Genomic DNA, 27457 nt, shown 5'->3' on the forward strand with positions numbered 1-27457 from the left:
AACCAAACCATCAATCTTGCGTGTGCCATGAGCGAGGGATAGCTTATGACGAGCTTGAATGATCTGGGCCTAAATGGGCCAGTACAAAGTATAAGTTTGGTTCATTGTAATGAGTGCTTTGTTCCCGTAATAAGTATAATTATTTGAATCTTCAAGCTTATATATATATGGATAGATCGATAAATAAAAGCAGTGCCGACTAGCCAGCCGCACTCTGGCGAAGACTTTATGACGTCACAATGTATCGATTGCGCCATTGACGGCCGCAATGCAAACACACCAGCAAAATACACGACTCCGCGATTGCAGTGACCTTCCAACTGTATTTGATTTCTAACGCGTTTTGCGACTAAACGGAAGCCGAGTTATCAGAGCAGTTATTTCACTTGAGTGCGGTTTTGTGTTGTCTTCAGGACCTCTTTTAAAACCTTGGGGAGGGGTCAGGGCTGTCAAGACTTGAAAGTAGGAGCCGAAAATATCAGACTACCTACTAACATTGTCAGTAATCCCAGTAGCATTTCAGTTATTGCATTTTCTTAATAGATACATTTTTGAATGGCCGTCGGCATCAGCATAACCAGCAGCGCCACTTTTTTAATGGTATTGCAAAAAAGTACTTGAAAAAACCCAACAGCGCGAACGAAACAGGAACGAGGAATACAAACGCGTAGAACACAAAAGGGTGCTGTTTAAGTGTTTCTATTCTTCGGTCCTGTTACGTTCGCGCTGTTGGGTTCTTTTCATGAACAGAAACCAACTAGCTCTCACCGGAGTCCTGCAAACGGTACTGGTTTGACATAAGGAAGGGAACCAATTAAAAGTATAGACGCGAATTGTGACTGAGAGTGACTGATGCTAGCTACAAACTGAGCCCAGTTCCTCTACATCTTCTGAAACCCATTAAAAAGCGTCAGAAGTATTCAGCTACGCTTCCTGTGCTTTCGCTTAGACTTGAAGGAGAAAAGTATTCGCGCATCAACGCTTACGAACCCGCCTCAGGGCCTGGGATCCACTGAAAAGCGCAATATATTTTTGCAAAGTATTGCTTTAGTGGAGCCTTCTGAGGCAGCTAAATACATTTTGTTAAAATTATTCTTAATTAGTTCTAATCTCTGTAGTTCACGAACATGTGCATACTTTTGGTATTTGTGGCTGCATTGGAGGAGTTGCGTTGCGACAAAGGTGCATATTTTAGAAGTTATAGTACGTTACACGGAAACGTTATATGCTACAATGCTTCTTGTATTTTCTGTGGCCGTTTTGGTTTATGATATTTATATCCCGACTAGTAAATACACAACTCGAATCTGGTACAAGAGCAAAAAATTATTCTGCGTTTGAGATGTCGTGTTACTTCTCCTGTGGATGTTCTACCTCTGTTTCAGTTACAATGTAAAACTTTTAATGTGTGCATATTCGTTGCGTAACTTGAAGCACATTGCGTGTGATGAAGCACCTTTGGCGACTACGATGTTTACTTTGTACGTAATTAGGGGTGACTTCAAACTATTAAACGCACTGCGTAACTCTGTGAGGGATATGCCATTTGTGTGTCTTACCTGCAATATTTGTTTTTTCAGCGTATATGGAGTCATTTTCAGAGCGGTAGCAAAAGAAAATTCGAGCTTATTTTGGGAGTGCAGCTGCAGGCTATAAACGAACGCCTCATCGATAACCTGTCAAAGTATGTAAATTTATTTCTCTTACTACTTCCACATAATATGGCGCTGTATGCAGGTAGATGCTGCCACGTGCGTGCGAACAAATACTATATTTTTAAATGAGCCGGAGCCTTTCTAGAAATTCGGTCACTGCGGAAATAAACTCAATAGGGAGCTTGTTGAGTTTGCCGAGTGTGCTTAGCATGTCCGGGCTACTCCCCTCGCTTGAATTAAATTTGCTATTAAATCACCAAAGGCTGCACAAGCAGTTACCAAATTTCACAGAAAGCACCCACTCCAGACGCAATTACTGAAGCAAAACATGCAAACTCCTCCTCTTTTGCACATATCTGTGCACCTCCCGTCATAACCCATACGGGCAATCGATACGTAAAGACATCGTAAAACTTGCTTTGTTTAATTTTCAATGCGAAAGCATTACTCAAGCAACGTTATTTTACATGAGATCTCGCGTCAAGTTTTTACACTAAAAAAACCGTTAAAACGCAAGTTGCGGGCTTTCCCGGACGAGCGCGTGAAAGAACTGATGCAATCAGGATTGCATAAACCCTGGAAGCTGCGAGTGGGCAGGAGCGAGGGGGGAGCATTTTACTTTGGACGGCTACCAGGCGAAAATCGTCGTTCGGCTGTATTTGTAGTTGAAAAAGCAATAGGCTGCAATTTTTTTAGCCTAGTTCTTTCAGAATCGCTGCGAGTATTTCGAACAATCGCCGACACCTTCAGGCGCAGTTTTATCATGAGTGCTTAGATTTGGTGGTACTGCTCGCTAACCTGATAAGCTCAAATAGAGTAGAAGACCTAACGTGATTTTCATTTCTAATGCGATAAAAAGCAGCATAACGGTCTGCCTCCTTGGTGCACAACCCCACAAGGACAGCCAATGAATTCATCATACCGCATTACTCACAGCACTGGTGTCAGTGAAGACTTAGGTGATTATGTAGTTCCCAGGCCGTATAGTGCGGCCGATACCGTTAGTGTGCGAGTGCGGAATGGGTAATCTCAGGACGCCATTGTCGTCTTGTATCTTTTCAATTGGCGAGAACGGCTCGTGCACAGTGAAGAGATTGTGTCGACGTTCTTTTATTCTTTGCCTTTTTCTGTGCGAGTGCGGAATGGGTAATCTCAGGACGCCATTGTCTTGTATCTTTTCAATTGGGGAGAATGGCTCGTGCACAGTGAAGAGATTGTGTCGACCTTCTTTTCTTGTTTGTCTTTTTCTTCACTCCGTTGTAATGTCAGAGAGCCTTAACCAATTGGCCTTGTTCGGACTATACGTTGTTATCTGGAGCGCACTTTGCTAATCATGTGATGCCTATTTTTGTTTGTAATTAGCATTCACATCTCGGTATGTGGCCACGTTCTGTCACTTCTGTCTATTTTTGTAACTACCATTTATGCCTTGGTATGCGTACAACACACGTTTTTTAACTTAAGCCGAAGGCCGCAACGGCTTCACTGCGTGCACTTTTAGTAAGAGCTATCAACAGGTTGTTCCATTTGGGATGTATGCTGCTTTCTCCTTTCTGAGTCCGAGTACGGTTCTCACTCAGGCCAAAAGTACGGCAAATTTTTTGGCTCCATTACCTTACCCCGCTTGGAGAAACTTTGCTTCGAAATTGAACGGATCATACTCTGACCTCTTGTTTGTTCTTTGCACCATCGGCCGTTCTGAGTGCCATCAGTAGGCCATTTTGTCGGCCATGACTGATTTTTTTATTAGCCCTCTCTTCGCAGATTTAACCACTGCTTTCTCGTTATACGCTGGGAAGTTTATACGGGAATTTTGGACACCTCATGAACATAGCGCTAGTGATGAATATTGATTCAACTTCATTGATTCAACTTACCGGCCATAAGAAAAGGTTTGGTGTGCTCCAAAGCTACGAATTAGCGAAGCTGTTGTCATTGTTTGTTATTCTCCGTAACGTGCAATATAGTCGGACTCTTCATAACGTGTGATATAGTCTGATATTGTTGCATGACCTATCGTCATATTTTTTTACTCCGTACATTAGTGAGTGGTTTTTATCTACCTTGAAGTAGTACCTGGACTGGATGTGCGATCTTCGTACTAGCGTATAAATCTGTTCAAATGTACAAGTAAAATTATATGTGCTACTGTTTGTTGGAAATGGTAGGAATAGTCGAAATAAATGTTGTCTTTCCGTTCCAGCTCATCTGACATTCTAATTTTCATCAACCTTCCTATGGCTGAGAATCCGGCCTGCAAAGTTTCTAGACCATCTAACATTCCAATTACAAAACTGCATCGTCTGATTATGGTGAGTACTAAAAACAGTTACTAAAATAAAAACTAGCCATAGTAGCTTAGGCACCCTTAATGCTTCATTGTTCACTAAAGGCTTCCAGAAAGGTTTTATTCCCAATATTAATATTGGTAATCAATATATTCTACTGAAATTGTTTATTTAGAAAGCCATTTAAGAAAAAACTGGTACTACGATTATCTGTCGGCAGCTTATTCGCTCGAAGTCAAAGCACAGCACTGTTGGAAAATGAGGTTTTCTTCCAAGTGATTAGGTTGGAGACGCTTTCGCGCAAGGAAATATTATTCATTAGTTTGCTTTCCACTAAACTCATTCCTTTTTCTCCCAACAGAAAAAAGTTGGGGAAAATCCTCTCGGAAAGCCCATCCCTTGCATATCACTGAGCATGGCTGTTCATAATTACAAGTTGCGGTCTCCTCATGCAAGGTTTATGGACAGCTGCGCACGTTCGAATTGGGTAAACTATAAGCAGGTACGTAAGAATTATGAAAACGAAATTGTTTCCACATTGTTGTAAAGAGTGAGGGTGGAACGGGACACTTACTAAAATTTGCTCAAAATTCAGCTGGAGGCGTGTGAGCGCTGTGTCTGGATATATACACTCTGCAGCCAATAAGAATTTGGTGAATCAGCCGTGAGCCTCCCGCAGCGACTGTTACATTTCCTGTGCGATCAACAAGAGTGGTTTCCGGGAATGGGGCCAAACATGTTAGAGTCGCAGCCAAAACAAAATCTATTAATCGGCCATGCGGCGTCACGTTTAATTTGCAACAGCTCAAGTCATCCATCATGCGGTTTCGATTCTTGTTTTGTGTTTTTTCCCACTAATACTGAGCTCTATGCTGCACGCCTGATTAGCCTGGCGCATGCGCTCGTCGTCTTGGTCAAGAACTCCTGCGTCCTGCCTGGTTTCTTTTTTTACGACACAAAATTTTTCGACCAACGAGAGGCTAACAGGTTTGGTGTAATAAAATTGCTTGCTTTACCTTAATAAACCTGCCCTGTGTCAATTCCGACTCAAGGCACATAGCCAGAGAGTGCCTGCGAAGTTTTTCATGGGTAATATTACATATAAATTGGGCACAAACATCGGGCACAAACATATATATATCTCATTGTCCAAACATTGCTCAAAACCGATGTATCACACATTTTTGTTTGTAAGTTTGAAGGATCACACGTGTCATGTTTTAATCGCCTAATGAAATTATTGGGGAAATGAGATATAAACACAGCAATGTTTCTGGCTACCGCAGCCGTCTGGCAGCGGCTGTTGCTTACTGTGTCCTAATTGTCCTAACTGTGTCCTAACTGTGTCCTAACAGACGTGCCCATCGTCTAAACCCGGTACTATCAAGAGAGAAGATGAAGGGGGAGCGGCGTACCTTAAGGAGAATATGACAATGCTCGTTTTTGAGGATGAAATCACGATCGCCGGCAAGGTAACGAATTAGATTCCGTAATTTACTCTATCTGGCGGCTTTTCACACGCACATCGACGTTAAATACAAATAAGGAGTCTAAAAAGGCTTCATATAATCACCCTTTATTGTAAAGACAAAGATCAGAGCGATGACTCATTAGTCACTTTATTACACTTCTGTAGCGTGAGAACAGCGCTGAGAGCATCATCGCCGTGCAAAATCAATGCAACGATTTAGTACCATGGGTGAGAGCCGACGACAGCCCACTCTAATGAACGCAAGTGTGAAATTATAGCCCTGTCTCTGAATTTGTGTTTTCGGATTTTTGTTTGACACGTCTCCATTTTAATGCGGATGTTCTCTGAAGAAATAGAGTTCATCGGATTGCTTGGGTGAAAACAACGTCCGAAAGAGTCAGATTTCAGCTCATTTAGTTGATGAAGCCTTGTTACTACACCCAAGAGAAGGGTTTGTTTTGTCATTATTGTCCTTGAACCTGCAAATGTCTGTCTCCGACCGTTCTTTATGCACTGCAGGTGGCTGGCGTGAGACAATTTTTAAGAAAAACGATGAATTGCAACTTTATTTTATTCAGCTTTGTACAGCACCGTCGCTTTAGGCTATGATAGAGCTTCATTTACTGCCTGAATAATGCCGCAGTTGCGTGAGTTTGTCTATGAATGATACCTGAGCTAGCTAATTTGTGGTAAGTGTCAGTTTTCTGTTACATAAGTTAGGGATCGCCATTTTACCACGGCAATAGTACTATGCGGCATAATTGGTTGATAACTTCAGCTTGTACGAATGTCTCATGCGCAAACGGTATTACCATAGAATAGAAAATGTGAAATCGTAACGTGAATTCGGCTTTTCCTTATCTCCTATCCTTTGACCCACAATACTGACACAGATGACCTCCGTTATCATACCATGACGTCACCTCCCGCTGTGTGGCAGGCCATTTTAGCGTTCATCAAGCCTTTAAAGTAGAAAACAGTTGTGTGTCATGCTGCTATCAAATATTTATGAAAACTCACTCAGGTAGTCTTATTTTAAAGATAGTATTCTTGAGAAACCTAGCGCGAAATTTGTCTGTTTCTGCTTCGATCCAGCAGCCCGATCAAAGTAAAATTTAGCTGAAAGCGAAGTATATTGGGCACAAAAATTCGAAACTACTGATAATTCTCGCATGGCGTACAAGTCAACATTATTTCCCCCAAAGGAAACTTCAGGTACATTTGAGGCACGCGATAAATACACAACCGAGAGTAACAACGTTCGTGTAACTATAAACCCGCACAAGGCACCTTGTGTGTTCAATGTGACGGTATTGGCGGAACCGCGGACCCCGAGCCGCCAAACATAGGCTCTAACCAATCATAGCGAGCCAATAATTGGAGGAAGAAACCGTGACCAGTGGCCGTCGTAGTCTTGATCAAGCTCAGGATGACGGGCTTTTTCGGGCTACCTGGCTGGAAGCTGCGGGACGACGCTGACCATCAGGGTAAAGTCAGTGGAGAAAGTACCCCAATTTCATGCTTGTATTGCATATCATATTGTAAATAATAAACTTGCTTCTAAGCATGATCGAACCCTCAAAAGGGGCCGCACTGAAGTTGTTTCCATGGGTCCCAACCATCACTCCCCTGCACCTGATAACTACCACGTTTCTTCACTATCGAATCGGAGGACAATTCCAACGCCCGAGTTTGTGTTCCTTGTTTAGAAATTCCATGAAGGCATCTTTGAACAGACACTTAACGATGAGAAACTAAGAACCGCTGAAGCACTCGTCCAAGTAACCACTCAGAAACAAGCCATACGCCTCCTGAAAAAAGCGCGCATGGCAGATGATAACGTAGGGTCACACCCCACCACGGCCTAAACTGCGCAGGGGCTGTTTCCGAGCTACATCTGATGAACAAAACTGATGCAGACGTTCTGGAAGGCCAAAAGGATTAGGGTGTTACAGCTTTTGGGCGCGTCACCACACGCCGAGATCAGAAAATAGCAACTAAACACACAATGTTGATATTAGACCGTACCACACTTGCTGAACACATAAATGCAGGTAGCGTCCGTTGTTCTGTCCGACTGCACACACCTAACCCACGGAGCTGCTTTAAGTGCCAGCGGTTTGTGCACAGTACCAATTCCTGTAGGGGAAAGACATGCTAAATTCGCAATAATTCCTGTGAACCAACTGCCAGGATTATCACCCGACATGCTCCAGGACTTGGGAAAGTTTCCAAATAGAAAAAAATGGTAAACAAAATATCACGCACCCCTTCGCCTAAAAACGAGGATAGTTGTATGCTAAGCTTTCTCAGATTGATTCTTTGGTTGCAGTATACCCCACAGCGAGTATGTGCTACTCTGTAGGTGCACACCACTTGTTATAATACCAACAGCAACTCTCACGTGCGCACTCTGTAGGGATAAGAATTGGCTTTGGGGTGTACGGTGGGAATCGTGCTGGCTGGCGTTCCGTGAGCAATTTTTTGAGTGGGCCCCCGTTTGAGGTGCTATGGGCCTCGTGCACTGCAGTTTCAAGTAAACTTGTGGCGCCATCTGGTAGCGGCGGCGGAATTTTTTCTGAAGAACAAACTAAACATAAACTGCAGTTCGCGGCGGGGCCCAATTTAAACAACAACCGGAAAATTAGTATACAACAATTTCCGCGTTTTATTACGTTCGCAGTTGTTATATTCGTAGAAATGTTCCGCTGAATAATTTTGGAGGAATACAAGCTGAAATATTTCGAAAGCGCCCCTTCTCCAATAAAAGCAGACGACAGTACACGGATCAGCGGCTGGTGACGCCGACGTGCACAAAGCACATAGCAGCCGCGAAAAAACAAAAAGTACAGACCCATAGGTGAATTTGCGTATCTGCACGCTACTTGGCGTAAGACCGCTGCAAAAAAAAAGTGCGTGTATTCAACGAAACCGAACCATTGCTTAGATTTGTAGCTCCTCAAATAACCGTTGGTGTCAGTATAACTGTGCACGCATTAGAAAATGCAGGGAGCATCATACGAATATGCATGTTTCCATCGTACGTAGTCATACCAACAAAATATAAAGAAAGCGTTAAAATGAAAACATTAAAAACGTAAATACGCTTCATGGTGACACAACGATAAACAGACCGACACACACCAGCCACCTTTCGGAGGCCCACATCCACAGTATTCTTGAAATGACTCTCAAATATCTCAAACATATGTTTCTGTACAACTTGTTTAGTTTGCGTTTCTGCCACAGTAGGTCAAAGGAAACGAGTTCAAGTAGAGCTTGTTGCGCAAAGTACTTCTGCTCACAAGGAGGACATGCACGAGCACAACTATTCCCGCTAACACGAACATCACGTACAACTCTATCAGCTTTGAAACAATTTCCATTATTCCAAACGGTCTTTCTTTTCACCGGCACTACGAGTACTAGAGGAACCATTTGTGCACAATTATAGGTCCTGTTGAGCCCTCTATCTTATCTGTTCCTTTGTCTATGTCGTGCGATAAACACCAAGGTAACTAAACGTTTAGAGACTTTCATGAAAGCTTACTCACGCGCATCTACACCCGAAAATATTCGCATATTAAGTACGCGTTTATAAGCCTACGAAAGCACTTAAAAAGCATCGCCATATTTTTCCGAGCCCATCCAACTAACTCGTCGTACTTTCAGCAGTTTGAGGTAGAGTTAGTCGAGCAGCTGCATTTTCGAATACCTGTATTTACAAACCTGAATCTTCTGGCTCTTGAAGCCGCATATCCTTGGTGTCGCAATATACGCATGAACCTTTCGTCGCCATTTCACACACACAACGGACATCAACTCACTTCCTGATACGTACAAGGCACAGTGGAGTTTACACGGGAGAAATTCGCTTCTGCAAGCACCGTGAAAGTAGCATCACCGGTCCTCGCTTCACTAAGCTGTCCGTGAAATGATGCCAGTTATGCCATTTATGCCCTAAGAAGAACCGAAACGCCAAATCCGAACAAACCTAATCGTTGCCGTTGCCGCTGCAACGTTGCCCCGTAATTTAATATGCTCTCGCGGGGACGAGGGGCCCCACAGAACATAACAGGAGTGTCGCCATTGGTGGAGCGATGTCGGCTTCTCTCTCACACACCTTCTCGCTTCCAGGAGGCAATATGCGCACGCACGCACACACACGCACACACACGCACACACGCACACACGCACACACGCACATGCACACACACGCACACGCACACGCACACGCACACACTTCTGCACTTCTATTTCTTTTTCTAAATGGGCTTCCGGGATTCCGCCTAGTTATTTTTATCTTTATTTTAGCGATGCCGCTGGTGTCTAGAACTTGAAGCCGTTGCGAAATGGCAGCGTGTCCATACGGCGCAGAATAAGACCCGCGCTTGCACAGCACCGACTTTGTTTTGATGAATCGCTTTCCTCTCGCACTCGCGAAACCTTTTTTCTTTATTAGAGTCCCGTTTGGGTATTTGCATCGCATTGCAAAAGAATCGCGGCCGTTCTTTTTTTCTTGTGCTGATATTCGTGCACTGCCGAACGAGACGCTACGGGACGTCGCCAGCTCGCGTAATTCAGAAGTTTTCTTCATTGTCCGCAAGATGGCGTTGCACACAGCAAATCAGTGGCGCCACCATACCAGCGCACGAGGCCCATACCACAAGACGCGACGTTAGGCCTAACATTCTAAAACTAGAAAAGGGAAGTTAGGCTTCACGTCTAGTGGCTAACAGCCATACGGCACGCAGAGAAACAACACGCTTCTCGTGACACTCGTTGGTTGTCTGAGTTTTCCAAACCGTTTCGACCACATCGAAATGGAGCAATCGGATAGATGCCGGCCACATAACACCAGGGGCTCAGGTTAGTTTCCGGCAACGGGAAGAGTCGTTTTTTCTTTCGCTTCACCCACGATCATTCATTATGATCATCTTCAGCAAAGTTGGTTTTCCTGCAGGGAAGGTTAAAGAGAACATCTCCATCCCAAAGGCGCGTAAGAGATTTGCCGCTTTCCCCCTGGCAAGGTACGCGGATGCATCTAGCCGTCGCGGAGCGGCATCTTTTTTCGGCAGGGGCTCAGTGCCATGAGACGGGCTTTGTACTGCCCTCGCCCTACACTAGGATGCCGTCAACAGCCGAACAAGTTACCGCTCCGCGTGCCAAATTGGTTGCGGCAGCAACCACCTCTGTCGGGAGTGATTCTGCTCCTACTCTTTCATCTCCACTGCCTTCCAGTGCACCTGGGGGCACAGAGGAGATGGACGCGGGGGTCCGCAGCGGATCCCACCCATGGTACAAAAACTGTGCCCTCGAGACACCCTTAGAAGCTTAGTTGGTGGCGGCTGAAGCAAAGCGCGCAAGAATGGGGGCATGGTCCAAGGGTTCCGATCCGTCTGAAGCTGCGAGGACTTCCGACGAAGGCATTGATGTCGCACAGTTGTTGCCGGCGTCGCAACGCAATGAAGTGGGTGCGAGGTCAAAGTCTGCATATAGACCGAAAAACAAAGAATTACTTCCCTTAAAGACACGACTTAAAAGCGCGCATTCCAGTCGCCTTAAAACTTGCACTGTAGGTCCCTTATTAAAATATTGATGATGTGTCCGAGATACGGCATGCTAACCAGCGAAGTGTCGTGTGTCTGCAATTAAGTCTTCTCAATGGTACGCAGACAATTTTTTTAGTTATATGCAATTTGCAAATATTAGCGATGGCTGCGTACACTTTTCGGGTGCTGTGGCCTTCGTCACTTGGAAATTCTTAAACATCGGCCTTCAGGATCTCTCAAATCGAACAATATTTTAATAGGTCAATCATAGTATTCTCCCTCTACATCCCTATTCATTTCTGGCCATCCAGCTCGGATTTTGTAGGCACTCGTAGACCACCTGCCAGATCCCTTCAACCTTTACGCGACCCCAATGGACATCATCACAGCTGCGCTTTTCGCGCAAGGATGCTCAAGGTCGACCCTTGAAAAGTTTACAGCATAATCAGGAGCATGCCTTCTAACAAAAAATAGCCTGCATATTATAGTATGGGACACAACACTTACTCACACCCAGACCACTTCTTTGCATCTCTTGGGTGGGACGTGGGCACAAACCAGCATGGTAGTGACCGTTTCCGAACCACCTTAACATATATATATGTAAAGATAAACACAGTCCACCTTTCCATAAGTTCAACGAAGGTACAGCGAACCTTGAAACATTCAAAGACACGTCTAAACTACATTTCACATCCACACCACACCTACACGTCTAAGAGAAAATATAAACAGGGCTACCCTACTCATCGCGGCCTCCTGGACTCCTCCAAAAAACCCATTACGCAGGTCTCCGCTGCCCCACGCAACCAAAGAAGGTCGTGGTGGAATGAGGAATGTAGGTGGGCGCGTGGGGCCCAGAACAAGGCCCGGAGCCCAGAGCAAGACCCGGGATATCCTTCGGTGGTACCCTTCGACACGTGTCTATTGGGTAGTTGGTAATTTGATATTGGCAGAACGAACAGAAAGTTGATAGTAAAATGTGTAAGACGGTAAAATGTGTTTAATGGTACTACATGTTATAAATGCCTGACGTCTTCGTGTGAGTTGCAATGCTGTTAATGTTGCCTTACTAACACCATGTTTCTGCGCTGAAAATATTCTCACAACATACGTTTGTTTGCATAAAACGTTATCATTGGAGCAATCACGTTACTATTTCACAAATCTTTATTTAGGTCCCCAAGTGCGAAAGAAATTGATAATTACAAATTCGCGTGTTTATTTGCAATTCAGTGGCTGTCTACTTCCACTGCATACTAAGCCAGTTTTGATGCGCTTTGTATTTTCAAAACGCAGCTGAGCAAAGGAGTATGAAAGGGAATTTTGGTGTGGCAATCAACGGCGTCCTTCGTAAATCGCGAATAGTCGAGATGAGGCAACTACAAATGAAGAAGGCAGTGTAATCGCAGAAAGGAAGCTCCGGGTGTTAGATTGTGCTTCGTAAAGCTCTTCTCGTGGCAGTTTTCCATCGTATTAACTTTTTTGCAGGTTGCGTCGTTTTTAGATGTTTGTCCAAGTGGGGGTGCAGCTGTTTTCCACGTTGAGTACGAAGACTTCATAGGTCAGTGCAGTGTTCGAGAAAAGTACTCACGACTTCAATCTGTCGCCAGGGTGTTGGAAAAAGTGAAGTGTGAGTAATGCTTTCTGAGTACATACAGATAACCATGGTACGATCTTGAGCTTTCCTACGTGGTAATGCATTGCGGTAAAATCTGGACCGAGATCCTTAGACCAAAATTGGTAAAACTTTTCCATGTATATCTAGTACCAGAGGCTCAAGTGAAATCGCCTAACTCTTGATACAAAAGAGCACAAAACAAAATTTACCGAGATTAGAATCTACCTGTCAGTATTGCTAACGCAGTGTAAAACATCGGTCATTGTTTCAGTTCCTCGGTAGTCGTGCCCGTGTTCAGCGATAACATTGTTCACTCCGGTGTCAATCCTTCCCGTGGAGTGAAAGCTTCCTGCCTATATTTTAACGCATTATTCTGGTAAACATGCCTTATTATCAACTGATAACTGATTATGACATGCCAGCCGAGGTGAGCATGCATGATGACAGGGGCGGTAATATTGAACTTACTCATTTATAGCCTTGCACAACAAGATATTCCCACAAACCATTTTGCGACATGTACAAAACCACGCTTTGCCCGACTGCTGCAAGGTTGTATCTTCGCTGTTTGCTTTGAGGTGACGTGTGCCTCCCATTTTCTGGCTGATTTTTTTTTCAGACCCCGGTCGCAAACACCACAAACCGGCGGCAAGGGAAGAGTGTTTAAACGGTAAGTGAACTTTGCTCGTGGTTTCTTCTAGCAGGTTCCGTGGTTCAACAGATGTTTAGCTTTTGTGTTTGATTTGTTTCAGATGGCCGGAATCCCGAATGCCGTAAACGTAAGTTTATATATTCACTGAAAAAGTTCGTATGTGGTTCATTTTCAATTATTGTTTTTTGTGCAGGAGAACTGATATGTGTGGTCTCATCTGACGACAGCAATTCGGCCAAGCTGGGTGGTCTTTGTAGTCACGTGGTGTTCGCAGAAGCGACGTACGATGATAAATCAGGGGTCTTGTCTTTACCAGGTGAGCCGGTTTCTAGCTCTGACGTTTTCATTTTAGCGCCGTTAACTGCTCCATTAACTTTCTTTCAGAACACAGCTTCAAAGCGTTTCTTTCAATTGAGGGCACCAAACGCTTGGTTGCACTTGCTCCTTCTATAATTGAAATGAATGCGCTTAAAACAAATCCGGGGAATGATGTAGTTAGTGCCGTAGCAAAGCTTTTGAACATTCACCCTGAACTGGAAGGAATAGCACTGTTCTCAACAGAAGACACAGAAGCGGACACGCTCACAAAACTTGCCCTGGTAAGTCCATGCGTTCGCATTAAAATGGCAAAAAAGTGCGTTGTAGCTTAAACTCATAAATCCTAGTTTTCCATGGCAGATAAAATTGTAGTGAGACTTCACTAAGGAGAACACTGAACTCGTTTCTTTCAGAAAATAAAAAACCGCTTACGTAAAATATATTCCAAAAAAATTTTAATGGTAGGACTTCAATTGAAAGATGCCCCTGTCCAGTTACACCGTTTGCAAGGGTAAGCGTATTTTTGGTTCGTAGCCTTGTACCTGGTCAATTCTAACTGTGAGGCCTGATTTTTCAGGAAATGTGACATCATTGTTGTAATGACACATGGCTACAAAAAGCCGGAAGAGTGTCGCGTTTCTGGTCCAACAGCGCATATGCTGAGCAGTGACGACTTTCTACGAATGGTGAGTGGCCTGTTTCTAATTTCTGAATGTGCTCTCACCCGTATTTTAGAGTTAAAAGTTCTTTTGTGCATGCAGTCATTTTGTGAAAAACCTCATGACATAGGCATTGCTGCTATGCCGGTAACTTGTGTAAATGTAGACTAATGTGCGTATATAACCGGCTGCTCGTCTTCAAACCATTAAATCAGTAGCGCATATGTAAAACACATTCATGTAGATTGTTGACTTCTTAACGGTAAGCCTCTTGCAATCTTGCACGCATGCTCGAATTGGGAATCTCGTTAGCTGTAGGATAAAGTCAATAGTGGATATACGAGAAAATATGGGCATGACAGTGCAACGGACATGCGCAGTCCAGAGCGCGTGGCAGCCTTGTCCTGCCGTGGTAATGTTGCTTGCATGAACCTTTTTTATCTCCTCTCTTACGGTCACATCAAAATGAGTAAAGACGACTATATCCACCGGGCCGCTTCTGTAGTAGGACAAACCACATGAGATGCTTACATCAGTGCTCACTACATTGTGTGCAAATATTTCTATTTCAATTGGATTACGAACAATTGAAACGCGTCACCAAGCGATGCTGTAGAGAATGCGAATGAGGACCTTTTGTTCGAAATGCGGAAATACCACACGAACAGAATGGCTGAAACGAGCAAAAATGTGTGACCGTGCCTAGATGTAACGCTGTCAAAGCTATTTTATATGTTTTACATGTCAGCTAAGTTAGCTGTGGCAGTGTCGCATTTATTCCCGGTCACAATTTTTTTTGTTTCTGTGTGGAATTGTGTACATGTGGATTTGACTGAACACGAAAAAATTTCCTGGAATATACATTCGTTTTGTTCATTCGTGGAGGAGGTAATGGGGATGTATGGTTATTTTTATTGTTGTAAAAGCTCAGAGAGTCGGTTTTTGTTGTATTGTATTTTTTTATTTGCACAACTTTTTATCGTGTACGCGAAATAAAGTCGAAACTCATTATAACAAAGTAGTATCGGGACATAATTTATTTTGTTATATCCGATATTTGCTGCAACAGTAGAACTAAAAATTGGCTCAAACCAATCCGTAGTCTCACTCCCGCAAAAATCCGTAATACGAAAACGGATTATTTTATTCTTCGAATCTTTTATTTTATTCTAATCCCGCAAAAATTCGTAATACGAAAACGGATTATTTTATTCTTCGAATTTTTTATTTTATTCTAATTTTAATCTTTCTCCTTGTGGCATTTCAAGCTCAATGAATCGGAACATAAAATGAAAAATTACCACAGAACAAAGTTTATTTGCAAAACATGCGTGCTTCCCTATTTTCCGATGAAGGATGTGATATCTTTGTCTTGTGGCTAATCACAGCACTGAGCAGGATAAAGTTTTCCGCAGTGTCCATCAACAAAGGCGCTTTTCTGCTTCTGCAGTTTCGGACGCCGGGAGTTTTTCGAAGTAGCTTCGAAGCCCAATGTTCGAATATTGCTTCATTATATCAGATACTGCGCGCGGCTCTCACAGTTTCAATTTCGCTATACAAGAATGTCATTGAAATAAAACGTGACCAACCAAACTTCGTATTTAGTTCGCTATAGCCGATAATTCACTGTATCAGTGTTCGTTATAACGAGGTTGAAATCTTTGCCAATGTAGGTAAGATACAACTGATGTACTTGCTATTGAATAAAGTGTTCTGCTGTCCCGCCTATCGTCCCTGAAACAGTTGCATTTACTTGGTATTGTATCTTATTAGATGCCTGTGATGCCGCATGGGCGCTATCTGTATGAGTCTGCAGAAGACCTACACTATTATTGAAAAATGAAAACACGATCAGTGATGGGTCAAAGAAGGTTGCAAAAAAGGATAGCGTGAGGGTAAAAGAAAAGAAAAATGAAGCCTGGGTTCTTTACCTTGCATCATGTGTTCGATAACTCCAGCCGCGTTGCAGTGCTGTTCTTATATTACTGGGCCAGAATGTCAACTGCAGTAGATTGATCTGTGCTGTGAGAATTAACGTCGCCAGCACAGCTATTTCTTGTGCACGTGAGTTAGGGCCAACCTTGTTAATTTGGATGTATTACCACACAGCCACGGGAGGGAAACTTGAGCCCACGTCCTACTTGTAATCTGCGTTAAATCCACAATAACCGCCGCTAGCACAACGCGGAAGTAAATAAGTGAGCAGTTTGTAATATCTATAACATTTTCCCAGCGGAGCTGTTATAGGTCGAACCATGTCGTCCGTCTGCTGAAAGTCGTGCGTTATGCAGGGGTAGGAGCAGGTACCCATACCCGCTGGCGGGCACGCAGAAACCGATTTCCAGATTCGTAACTTGGGGGCCCAGGGATCTCGCTGAGAGGGTTCCTCTCCCTACCGGTAGGAGTTGGAAAGGGAGCGCTTCCCGCCGATGTTTAGCTGCCGATTCGGTTGCGCGAACCGTAGTAGTTGCGCGGCGATGGTGCTGCCTTTCTGAGGCGACCGCTCCTGTACGTTCAAGCCGACACAAGCGAGAGAGAGAGAGCGTGAGAGAGAGAGAGAACAAACACATTTCTTTTACGCCGGACCTAAGTCCAGGTATTAATTGGAGTTGAATTCACCGGGTCCGCGCCGTACTGCAGGATCCGCATGCTGATCCGGTGCACATGTTCATAGAGAGCTTCCTGGGCAGCCTGAACAGTTACTGTACACGGAGGCGACAGCCAGAGCTCCCAGGAGATGATGGAGGCGCGGAATGGGGTCAGAAATGGCGGGGTGCAGTACCAATAAGAATGGGCGATTGATGGTTAGGAAGAACAGGTGGGACAGCGAGGATGGCCAGGGTGCCGACAGATGCGGTGAAGGCTGTGATGGGAGGGGAGTGAGGAGGTTTGAGCCTGCCGAATGAGGCACGCAGCCTCACGAGTTTGGCAGGAACTGGGGGGTGGGTACAGGGTGCGTTATAGGCGTTAGGAGTGTTATTGGTAACGGCGGGAAGAGCGGTGCTGAGTACGAACCATCGACGGGTGGTACAGGGTTGGCCAGGACATGGTCGGACCCGGGAAAGGTACTCGCGTTTGATAGGGCGTTTCCGCATATGCCAACGTGGCCAGGAACCCAAACCAGTGTGAAGTGTGGCCGAGGATTTGAAGCATGTATCGAAATGACGAAGTTAGTTGTGTGCGTTGGTCTCATGGTGAGCAAAATTACGAAGGGTGACTCACACTCGGAGAAGATATATATATATCTATATATATATACATACTGGCATGGTAGTAGGAAGTCAGAGTAGCGTGCTCTATTGCGAGTTCAATGGCATATTCTTAGAGAAAGTGTGAATCAGGCCGGGAAGGAAAGGAAGCCCTGGCAGTGCTGAAAGAAGGGAGTCGGAGAAATGATGCCGTGCTCTTTGAGTTTGAGGGTATGTCGCCGGCGTCAGTTATGTAAATGATGGAACCGTGTGAGAGCAGAAAATCAATTCGTTTGGAGAGGGTCTGAACACGAGTGCACGAAGAGCAGGGTGTCCATCAGAATTTATGTTGCGGGGGAAGACTCAACCCGTAAATTAGCGAAAGGGGTCCAAGGAGGGAGTTCCGGTGATATGAGGGGTAGTTGCGAAGCGGGGTAATTGAGCGGGGTAATTGAGTGAGAATAGCACGACCTTGGGCAGAAGTCTGCAGGCGTTCGAGTTGGGCGTGGTGATGGCAGGCGATGCGTTCTTCAAGCATATTGAATATCCACAGTTCCGGAAAGGTAGCGATGGGGGCGTAGGACAGTACTCCCACAGTGTGAACCACAGCCACGCTGTTCTAGCAGATTTCATACTGGGTGGAAATGAGATTAGATTTTAAAGGCGAAGCCCCTTGTGGACGCGGGTTGTCGGCGTCTCCTGTCCTCATCGTCGTTTCATGCAGTCACGATACTAAAACACCTGGACACCCCTTTTTCCAACGCCTCGCGCAAGAGCGCTCTGTGCTTCAGACACGAGACTTTTACAGCAAAACGGGATACTTCTATCCCCAAAGTTTTCATCTCCGTGACCAAAAATGCCGAAGTGCCAAGAATACACTTATATACTGCATGCTTCGCCTCTCTCCAGTTTTGTCGTTAGTGGATATGGTACGGTATTGTTTTCGTCCTGTGCATGAATACAGTGCTATCGCTGTTACTCTCAAGCTGCAGAGTATCAAATAGACTTGTTAAAACGTGGCGGTAGCGACTCAAAAGCTGCGAGCATCCGAGGTACAACGCAGTATGAACGCATCTGTCGGGCACGGCCAGTGGAAAATGTGGTGTAGAAATGGGCTCGGACAGTTCAGTTAGGCAGCCTGTCCAAGCGAAAGCATTAATCTAGGCGGGTTCATAATCGGTCGTCCTGCACATTCTTCACAGAGATGGTACGTAAAATGCCACACGGCGCAAAAAACAAAGACGCGCTTAAAAACGCGTATAAAAAGTAAAAACGAGAAATGTCAGTGTTAAGGGGAATCAAATCTAGGACAGGACATCTGGAAGGGGAGACGAGTGAAGGTCCCCAGCGTTACTAAGCCGGATAGCTCTAGATCACTAAAGGTTTTCTTAAGGAATGTTTTGGCCTTTGACTTAAGGGGGTTTAGAATAGGCCTACATGAGTAAGTTAACATTGCCACTCGCCCTGACTCATTCCTTGCAAAACATCTCAAGACTACGGCTACGTAACATTGAGGCCCAACATTACTCAGGCTCTCAGTCGCAGTAAGAGAGAGTAAAGCACAATAAGAGGAGGACCACACTGATTACGAGAGGAAGCGTTAGTGCAGCACGCGCGGCCCAGAGCTCGACACTCGCGCAGCTGCCTAACCCAACCGGGATACAGTAACAAGAGAAACAGGGAGATATGACGGCGCCGCAGTACTATCACATTTTCTGAGGATTTTAAAACTAAACGTTTTACCTTAACTATATTATAAACAGTGTTTGTGCCCTGTTGCATTTCATCGCGGTTACAGAGATATCATGTTAACGCGTTTATACAGGGTGTTTGAGGGACGATCATTAGTACTTTAAAAAAAAACAGGCTTTCGGAGGTAGAAATGTTTTTTTGGGTGTGCGAAGTGATCAGGAGTCATAGTGAACCCAATAAAACATGATTAAATTGCTATTTCGGGCAACAACAACTAGGAGCTGTGATTAACTTGTTAGTTATTGCAGTTGGGCGTGGACATAATAAATATGCAGTCTGCAGGAAAAGGCACAAATATACATGCTGTCACATTTCGTTACATTGTTGACGACACATTCCAGACTGGCGTGTTATCCTGTTTACGGAAAACCACACATACAATGTGTAGTGCACATTTACGGGAAAAAAAGAGGTTGTGTTCCTTTTGCAACCTGGCTGGTTGCTAGCTTCATAAGCACTGGAAGCGTTTCAGCTCCTTTGTTTTAAAGCCTACCGTCGCACGGCAGCAGCGCGCAAGGGTTTGGCCCAGTTCTATGTCCGAGTCAGGTGCCCCGAGCGCACTGGCCGTCCACTCCATCTTGTGGGCGAAATGCCTCCACGCTGGCTTCGGGGCGGGAGCACACGCCACCGCATCCACTCACGCACGCCACAGCGAGTGTAGGCCCAGTGTAATGACGCATTCGGTGCTCTGTCGGAACGCCCAGGTAGCGGAGGTCCAGCCAGTCAATGTCCCAGTGGACGCCCAGAAAACACTACCTCATCCCAGAAATAACGCGTGGTGTTGCATTCTAGGAACACGTGCTCCGCCGTCTCCGGCCTCCCGCACAAGAAGCAGCCGCACCGCGCGGCAGAAAGAAGCCACGTTCTTCCTGCCGTCTTCCCACCGGTAGCACCATAAAGTGGAACCGGCAGAAATAGTTTTTTGATCCAGTCGGAATCGGCAGGCACATGATCCGTTTTATTACGCCCCGCTTAGCCATCTCGACTGGTGGTTTTTGGTACAGCGGTGTGGGAAGGAGCTTTGCGAAAAGGACGGGGTTTAGCCGGCGGGGCTTAACTGTTAGAAGATAGTCCCACGAGAACTGCTGCTCCAGTAGGGTGATGGCGCCAACGATTTCTCTATAGAAAGGGGCGGCTCGCGCACCATGGTGCAGTTGGAAAGATGTGACCAGCCACTTTGCTATGTGGGCAGAGCCGATGGACTGGAGTGCTCTGCGGAGAAAAGGGTTGAACTGGTGTCGGAAATACGTAAAACGCTGGACTGTCAGCTTAATCTCCACGTGGACCAGGTCGCCGGCATCTAGACCCCAAAAGAGATTTGTACGTCTCATATGCTCGTACGAGGAGCGCCAGACGAAGACCACCCAGTGTCGGTGCAAGTGTTCACCGATGTCGTGTCGATGGAGGTGACTCGCGCCGAGTAGGGGGTAGCCGCGTACACTACAACGTTGCAGACGTGAGCTCTGGCGGCCAAGGCGACGTGACGCTTCCTCCAGGGTTGGAACTTGGCCTTCGCTACCGTTAGCCTAGGTCGCCATCTGGCTGCGTTGGCTTCCCTAGGGCCACGTTCCCGCCCACGTAGCGGTGTATTGTACCCTTCCAGCGGGCGCCACAGAAGCTGGGGGGCGTGAATTCCCACTTGCCCAACCAACACCCCTCCGACTTGGAGAGGCTTAGATCCGCTAAACAGAAGTGCCAGAAACAACGTGCGAGCTCCGCGACCTCGCTCACATGGGTCCGTGATGTGCAGACAACGGAGATGTCGCCCGCGTACGCAAGCACGCGGAGTTCTTCATTCCCGAGAACCAGTCCCCAGATCGATTTGGAAGTGGCGATCATTCGACAGAGCTGTTCCAGATACAGGGCGAACAGGACAGAGGACATTGGACATCCCTAGCAGACCGACCTGATAACCTCTATGGATGGTCCAAGTGCTCTCCCCAACATCTAACTTGTTCTGATGCCGGCGTAACAAGTTTCTACCCATTCCATCATTGTTTCCCCTATCTCACAGTACCGAAGTAGGGTGAATAGAAATATGCGATCGACTTTATCGAAAGCTTTTCGAAGGTCTGGTTGGAGTACCATAGTAGGCATCACGCCCATCTCTGCAGCCTCACAGGCGGTCCTCATTCGATATATATTGGTGTTGATTGAGCGACGTTTGAACCAGCAGGTTTGAGGATCAGCAACGAACCCCTTGGAGGGCCATCTCGAGGCGTCGAGCTAGGATCCTGGCGAGTATTTTATAGTCGGTTGATAGGAGTGGAATAGGGTGGAATTCGGTCACTACCATTAAAGTTTTGGAACTGGTCTCTTTGGTTATCAAAATGAGGTGTCTTTCCCGCATGGAGGGCAGGAGCCGCTCTTCCTGGCTGCATTCTTCAAAAACGGTCGCTGGAATGGGGCCCAATTCTTTTCTAAATGCCTGATAGAATTCAGCAATGATACCGTTCGGGCCCGGAGACTTGGTCTTAGGGAGTTTTTTTGGTTTCGCGGTCTACCTCCCACGCGATTATAGGCGAGTTAATTAGGTCTTTTGTGTCGTTGGGTACTCAGGGCAAGGAAGAGAGTACCTCGGAGGTCACGCAATATGGCGTCGGTCTAGACCGGAACAGTTCTTTGAAGTAGTCGCTAAAGGCCGCTACCACTTCCTTCTGCCCCTGCGCGATACCACCGCTGTGGCTGACCTTGTTGATATTTTTGCGGGCGATGAGCCCGCGCTCAAAAGCTCCGGACATCTTGGACGGCTGCGCCCCGTAGTCGACCCTCTGCTTTCGGCTGCGGACCAGGGCGCCCCAGTATCGCCGCTGCAGCTCACTGCGGAGCTCTTCTTTGGTTATACGGATTTCTTCTCGGAATTCTCCTAGCCGTTCCTCGTCCGCCTCGATGAGACCACGGAGGGTCTCCATAAGGCGCCGCTCGTTCGCTCTCTGTTCGGCCGCCACTCACCTACCAATCTGCATGGCCACATCCTTAACCGTAGTTTTAAAATTTTCCTAAGTGACATGGTCCACTAGGTTGTCTTCCAAGAGCTTCAACGTGCTGAAGTAAGATGGCAAGTTGGGCTAGTTGGTGCAGATTAGGATTCGTGGTGAAAAGCAGCGCAAGGAACACAGGGACAAAAAGGAAGAGTGGGCGACGCACAGCGCTGAACTCGCAACTCGCAGTTGCGAGTTCAGCACTGTGCGTCGCCCACTCTTCCTTTTTGTCCCTGTGTTCCTTGCGCTGTTTTTTCACCGTGAGCTTCAAGGCTCACGGTGAAATCAGGGTGATGGATGCACTTCGTCTTCATTATTCAGCAACTGCTGGTCTTCGTTTGTGAGCGAGCTTGACCCATTAATATGGAGCAGGCCACCAGGCCGTGGTCGGAGAAAGTGACCGGCATAACATTGTGGCTAACTACCCGCTGTAGGATGTCGCCGCTAACGTAAAAATCATCCAGCCGTGCCTGGGACGCGCCACGCCGCCGCGTGTAGCGGGGCGAACTCCAGTCACGATCACGTGTCACGTCAATGAGGTCGCTTGCGCGTACTACAGGTGACAGAGTGCGAACCGAGACGTGGGTGTTGCCACGGCTCTCCGCCATGTCGCTGGCGCTGTGCACCCAGTTAAAATCTCCCGCCAAAAGGGCATTTCCCGCTATGTGAAGGAAAGGGCGAAGGGACGAAAAAAAGTCCTGCGGAGGTTTAGCGTCATTGGTAACATACGCACGCACGAAACGGGTGAGCTCACCGCCCAAGGGAGCGTCAACGAGTGAGAACCGGCCATCGCCCCTTAGTTCGCAGTCGATAATGCTACAGGATTCTGATTTTCGAATAAGCATGGCCGTACCACCGGCACGACTTTGCGGTCATGTGTGAAAACACCAAAAGTCACGACTAAAGCAGCGTACGAAATTTTTGACTTCATCACCTGTGCAAATTTTGGTTTCTTGGAGAAAGGCTACATCGGTGCTTTGGTCATTCAATAAATCGAGAAACCAGCGCCTACGTTTTGCGGAGACGAGCCTGACTACATTAATGGAAGCTAATTTGCTCATTCGCTTTGAAACGGCAATCGCTTGCTGGGGGGAGAGGGCTCACCTGTTTCGGGTTAGGTGTGGCCGCCGCCGCTATTGATGCTTTGGATGGCGCCGTCTTTTTTCCCTGCCTGCATTCGAAGTGTGCGCCGACCTCGTTGTGGTCCCGCGGGTTCGGCGTAGCACTGGACGCTTTCGTGATGGCTGGCTGTGCCTTCTTTCCCGGTCGCATTTGCTTCCTCGTTGCTTCCCTCCTCCTCATTACTCCTCTCCGCCGTCTTCGAGGCCCCCGAGGGGGCAGCTGCGATTTCTTGGCGTCTCGGGACCGACGAGTTGTTGACCATTCTCGCTCTCCATCGGCGCCTCCCCCGAAGCTGTCCCGTCAGCCCCGCCGATGCACAGTGGCGGAGGAGAAAGGGTGCTTTGTGTCTGCGCGACGCGTTGTTTTCCGATGAAGCATCGGTGGTCGCAGGCGAGAGCAATTCCATCATGGGGCTCAACTCAACTACCGTAGGGGACATGAGTCTGGTGAGCCCGGGCTCCTCTTTGCTCGACGCGTTAGGGGGTGGTGATACTGGGAAGCCAAGGCCTCTTCGGCTTCTTGAATTGTGGTGCCTCTCATGGCCATCATATCGTCTGCGTCCATATACTCCTCTAGCAGGGGCCGCGCGGACGCTCGCTGCTTTGTTCAGGCAGCGTAGGAGAGTGTGCACTTCGCATGGTCGCGGCCAAAGGAGCTTCACGAACGGCAACAGGGCGTCCGGCAGTTTCTGCGGTAGCATCCCGTACGATAGCATCTGAGGCACAATGCTGGCCTACCCGCTACCTCGATTAGTATCGGGTATACCTGCACTGTGGCCTGGTGTGAGATGTTCTCCAGCAGCGTGGGGCTGGACGGGATCATATGGTAGACCCAGCTCGTCCACGTCATGTGCGCGAGACCGGATTTTCTCCCGCCATCACGCACCACGCGTTGAACACGGCCGAAGCGCTCCAACTTCCGCGCAATCAGTTCATTAGGAACCCCTGGCGTAAGCCAATGCACTTTTACCGCAACTTCACGTCTGTTCGGGTTGATGACCCGGCTACGTTTCCCCTGTACTACTATATTGGTCTGTGTTGCCAAGGCTTAGATCTCGTTATCGTAGCTGAAGGTGATCATCCAGACGTGATTGTACTGGAAGGGGCCTAGCCATTCGATTTACCTTAAGTCCGTGATGTCGTCAAGGGCAGATGCGATGTCGTCGACCCCGTAAGGCCGCACCGGAAGATCTCCATGCAGGAACAACGCATTCTCGCTGAGCTTGCCGGTGGGGAGCGTAGGCAGAACGGTTCCGTAGGCAGACGGGCCGGACGGGCCCGACTTCGCGGGCGGGTCGCGGGTAAACCGGTCCGACGTGGCTGCGCCGGTCGCCTGTGGGTAGCTCTCGCTCGGCATGGCCTTCCCCGATGAGAGCGAGCAGATACTGTAATGTTGAAGATGTGGAGGATCATAAGTCAACCTGATACCCAGCGTTAGATTTGCGAAAATGAGATTGCCTACAGACCTATGGACACAGTTCATGAGTGCTCCATACTCGCGAATCTGGAGCCCTGAGGCCGCGAAGCTAGGTCCAAGTGTTGACGTCACTCAGATCTGCACACGTGATACTGACCCTGCGCTTAATCATGGCCGGGCTACAGCGGGAGAGCGCCTCCGCTCTTTCCCGGCCGTGTCTTTATCTTGCCTCCAACGGAAAGTAAGATGGCGTGCTTCGAGTCAACACGTGTGCCTCGAGTGACGTCAACACGTGGGCATGGCTTTGTAGCGCTTTGCGGCCACCGTGCTTCAGATGCGCGAGTCCGGAGGGCTGAAGGTTTGAGCCCACAAGTCTGCAGGTCATTAGATTTTCGCAAATATAACTGTGGACATGGGGTGACTTATGATCCTCTACAATTCCACATTAGTCAAACGCCTAATTGGAATAATTAAAGGGTTAAGAAGCACTATTTAATTCTTGACCTAAATAACAATTTTAACGGGTTTCATTGCGTTCGCCACGGCCTCTGACCACTTCGCGTGAGAAAAACAATTTTACCTCAAAGCCTTTTTTTTTAAATTACCTAAAATCTACAGTGGAACATGCTGTATGTTTATCGTCTGTGTTGAAGCCACCAGGAACACAAAATACTACATTTAGAGGCTGAAGGGGCAAGAAAATAGGAAAGACTGCAAAGTTCTCTTGCAACTTCTCGCGTTGTGTTTGTACGTCACACGGATATCTCGAATTGTGACCAGGCTCCCACAAAAGCTTCCGGAAATAAGCATAGTTGTGTAATTGTTCTGTAAATGTGGTTCTGCTGAATAGGTGACCGATAAAAAGCGCGAAGGGTCAAGGGTACGTCTTCAGCTCCCGCCATTCCCGGTCCGATCTTTCCTGGCCTTCTATATGCCGGCGGTTTTCACGCGCGTGTGTGAGTGTTGTTTTTTTGTCACGGAGATTACCTTTTAGAAAAGCTCCTACTTGAAATAATCGTTGTTATTCATTCAATGCGCTATGCTTGAGCGTTTTTTTTTTCGGTGTTAGCAGATAAACAACACTCGCACACGCGCGTGAGAGCCGCCAGCGTACTAAAGGCCAGGAGAGCTCTCGAACGGGAAGGGACGAGAGCAGACAATGTACTCACGAGCCTTTGCGTTTTTTACCAGTTACTTGTACGCCCACTTTATTTCGTCCACAAACCGGGTATACCTGAATTGCTGTTTTTGGTTTCCCACAATGACACAAATTCTTGATTTGTGTAGTGTAAGCTAGTTTTCAAAGCAATAGCAATATTTCTGGAATAAAAACCGTCTTTAGAGCTAGAATAGTGGGAGGCGCTAATAGAAAGATTGTTCTTATAAAAACTGCATGTTGTCTCTCTATGCATTGCTTCAGTAATCTTATTTTGGATATTTTAATGCGCAACATTTTCTGGACCCGCACAAGGAGGTGACACGATGCGCTGATATATAAATTGGCCACCTGGAATGTTACAATAGAAGAACATATTGCGTATAATATTAAAACGCCTATTATTAAACTCCGGAGCCATCCAAACACGTTATTTAAAACTGGAGATGCAAATGCAATAATTTCCAATTGAAGTACACATAGTTCTTCCAGTGGGTATTTTTGTGTCGCAGCCAACGGGAGTTCATAAATCCAGCGAAACGCTTACGACAGCTGTCGTAACGGTCAATTCAACTTACTGGGTATGTGAAAATTGTAGTACTTTGATGTCCGTACAAAATAAGAATTACGCACTGTCTAGAATGCCGTCTGATGGCATTCTAAAGTGCCCTTTAGTGCATCGGTAGAGTGCCGTCTATAATTTTTTGGAGGCTACTGCGGCACAGAATGATGCATCTGTCACTGCGTTGTGCTTTCATAGCCCCGTGATGCGAAGGCGGTGCAGTCTAGTCCAGTCTTTCAGTCCTGTCTTTGCCCGTTTTCTTAAAATTTAGTGTTAAAATAGTCCTGTAATTCATTGAGAGAAGATCATCCTGATTTTTAAAACTCTATCCCTCCTCTTAATTGGTCACCCAAACCTTCACATCAACAAATTTCATGCCGTTCATTAACTATGTTTAGAGTAGGAAAAATTTCGCAGCCGCGTTGTAGACCGCAGTTTGTAAGACCCTGCCAGTTGCATTGAGTATTTTGTTGGTCGCCGAACTGTTTTCATTGTGCATTTTCTTTCTTCCAGAGAAAAGTCAGTGAGGATACACATGAACGAACGAAGACTTGCGTTTCAATCAACCTCGCCACGCGTTCCTTTAAACTTTATGCATACGGCAAATCCAATCAAGATTGTGATAGTGAGACATGGTCAGACTATGCACAGGTAATGCGCCATTATTTAAAACAGCCGTTAATTTGCGACTATAGCTACAAGTGTGCAGAAACAAACATTCGGTCCCGGGCGACATCAGGCAATTTAAAAATCAATTTCTGATACATTCTGCTACGCATAAAACAAATAATATATTTATAAGGATGACCCAAACTTGATGTGCTGGCTCTTGTCCTTGTGGCTACCGTTCCTTCACATCCTTGGTAAAGTTGCTTGCGGAAATATCGCACTTTCGAAAATTTTCTATCGTTACAAAGGATCATTTCTGCGGTTTACGTAAACAAAACCCATGTTTCGAACCTGAAATTTTGTTAACTGAAATCGAGTTCCCTTGCTTGCTTTCGTTTATCACAGTTGTGAATAAATACATGCGCAATTTTCTCCGCTTGTACTGACGATAAAAG

General features: G+C 46.4%; 1 protein-coding gene across 1 annotated transcript in view; it reads left to right on the forward strand.

The window, feature by feature from the left end:
• The window catches only part of LOC144153308 (uncharacterized), a 340475-nt gene that overhangs the window by 201602 nt on the left and 111416 nt on the right, over positions 1 to 27457 (forward strand). Inside the window, exons 80-91 of the mRNA XM_077684958.1 lie at positions 1581 to 1684; positions 3859 to 3967; positions 4305 to 4445; positions 5299 to 5415; positions 12458 to 12599; positions 13207 to 13257; positions 13340 to 13366; positions 13433 to 13555; positions 13624 to 13838; positions 13971 to 14068; positions 14135 to 14243; positions 26907 to 27044. Of these exons, the coding sequence (XP_077541084.1) occupies positions 1581 to 1684; positions 3859 to 3967; positions 4305 to 4445; positions 5299 to 5415; positions 12458 to 12599; positions 13207 to 13257; positions 13340 to 13366; positions 13433 to 13555; positions 13624 to 13838; positions 13971 to 14068; positions 14135 to 14243; positions 26907 to 27044 (1374 nt within the window). The remainder of the gene's footprint in view (positions 1 to 1580; positions 1685 to 3858; positions 3968 to 4304; positions 4446 to 5298; positions 5416 to 12457; positions 12600 to 13206; positions 13258 to 13339; positions 13367 to 13432; positions 13556 to 13623; positions 13839 to 13970; positions 14069 to 14134; positions 14244 to 26906; positions 27045 to 27457) is intronic.

The sequence above is a fragment of the Haemaphysalis longicornis genome, unplaced genomic scaffold, assembly GCF_048455015.1.
Source record: "Haemaphysalis longicornis isolate Haplotype H1 unplaced genomic scaffold, Haemaphysalis longicornis Haplotype H1 scaffold_9, whole genome shotgun sequence".
In the NCBI taxonomy this organism is placed as follows: domain Eukaryota; kingdom Metazoa; phylum Arthropoda; class Arachnida; order Ixodida; family Ixodidae; genus Haemaphysalis; species Haemaphysalis longicornis.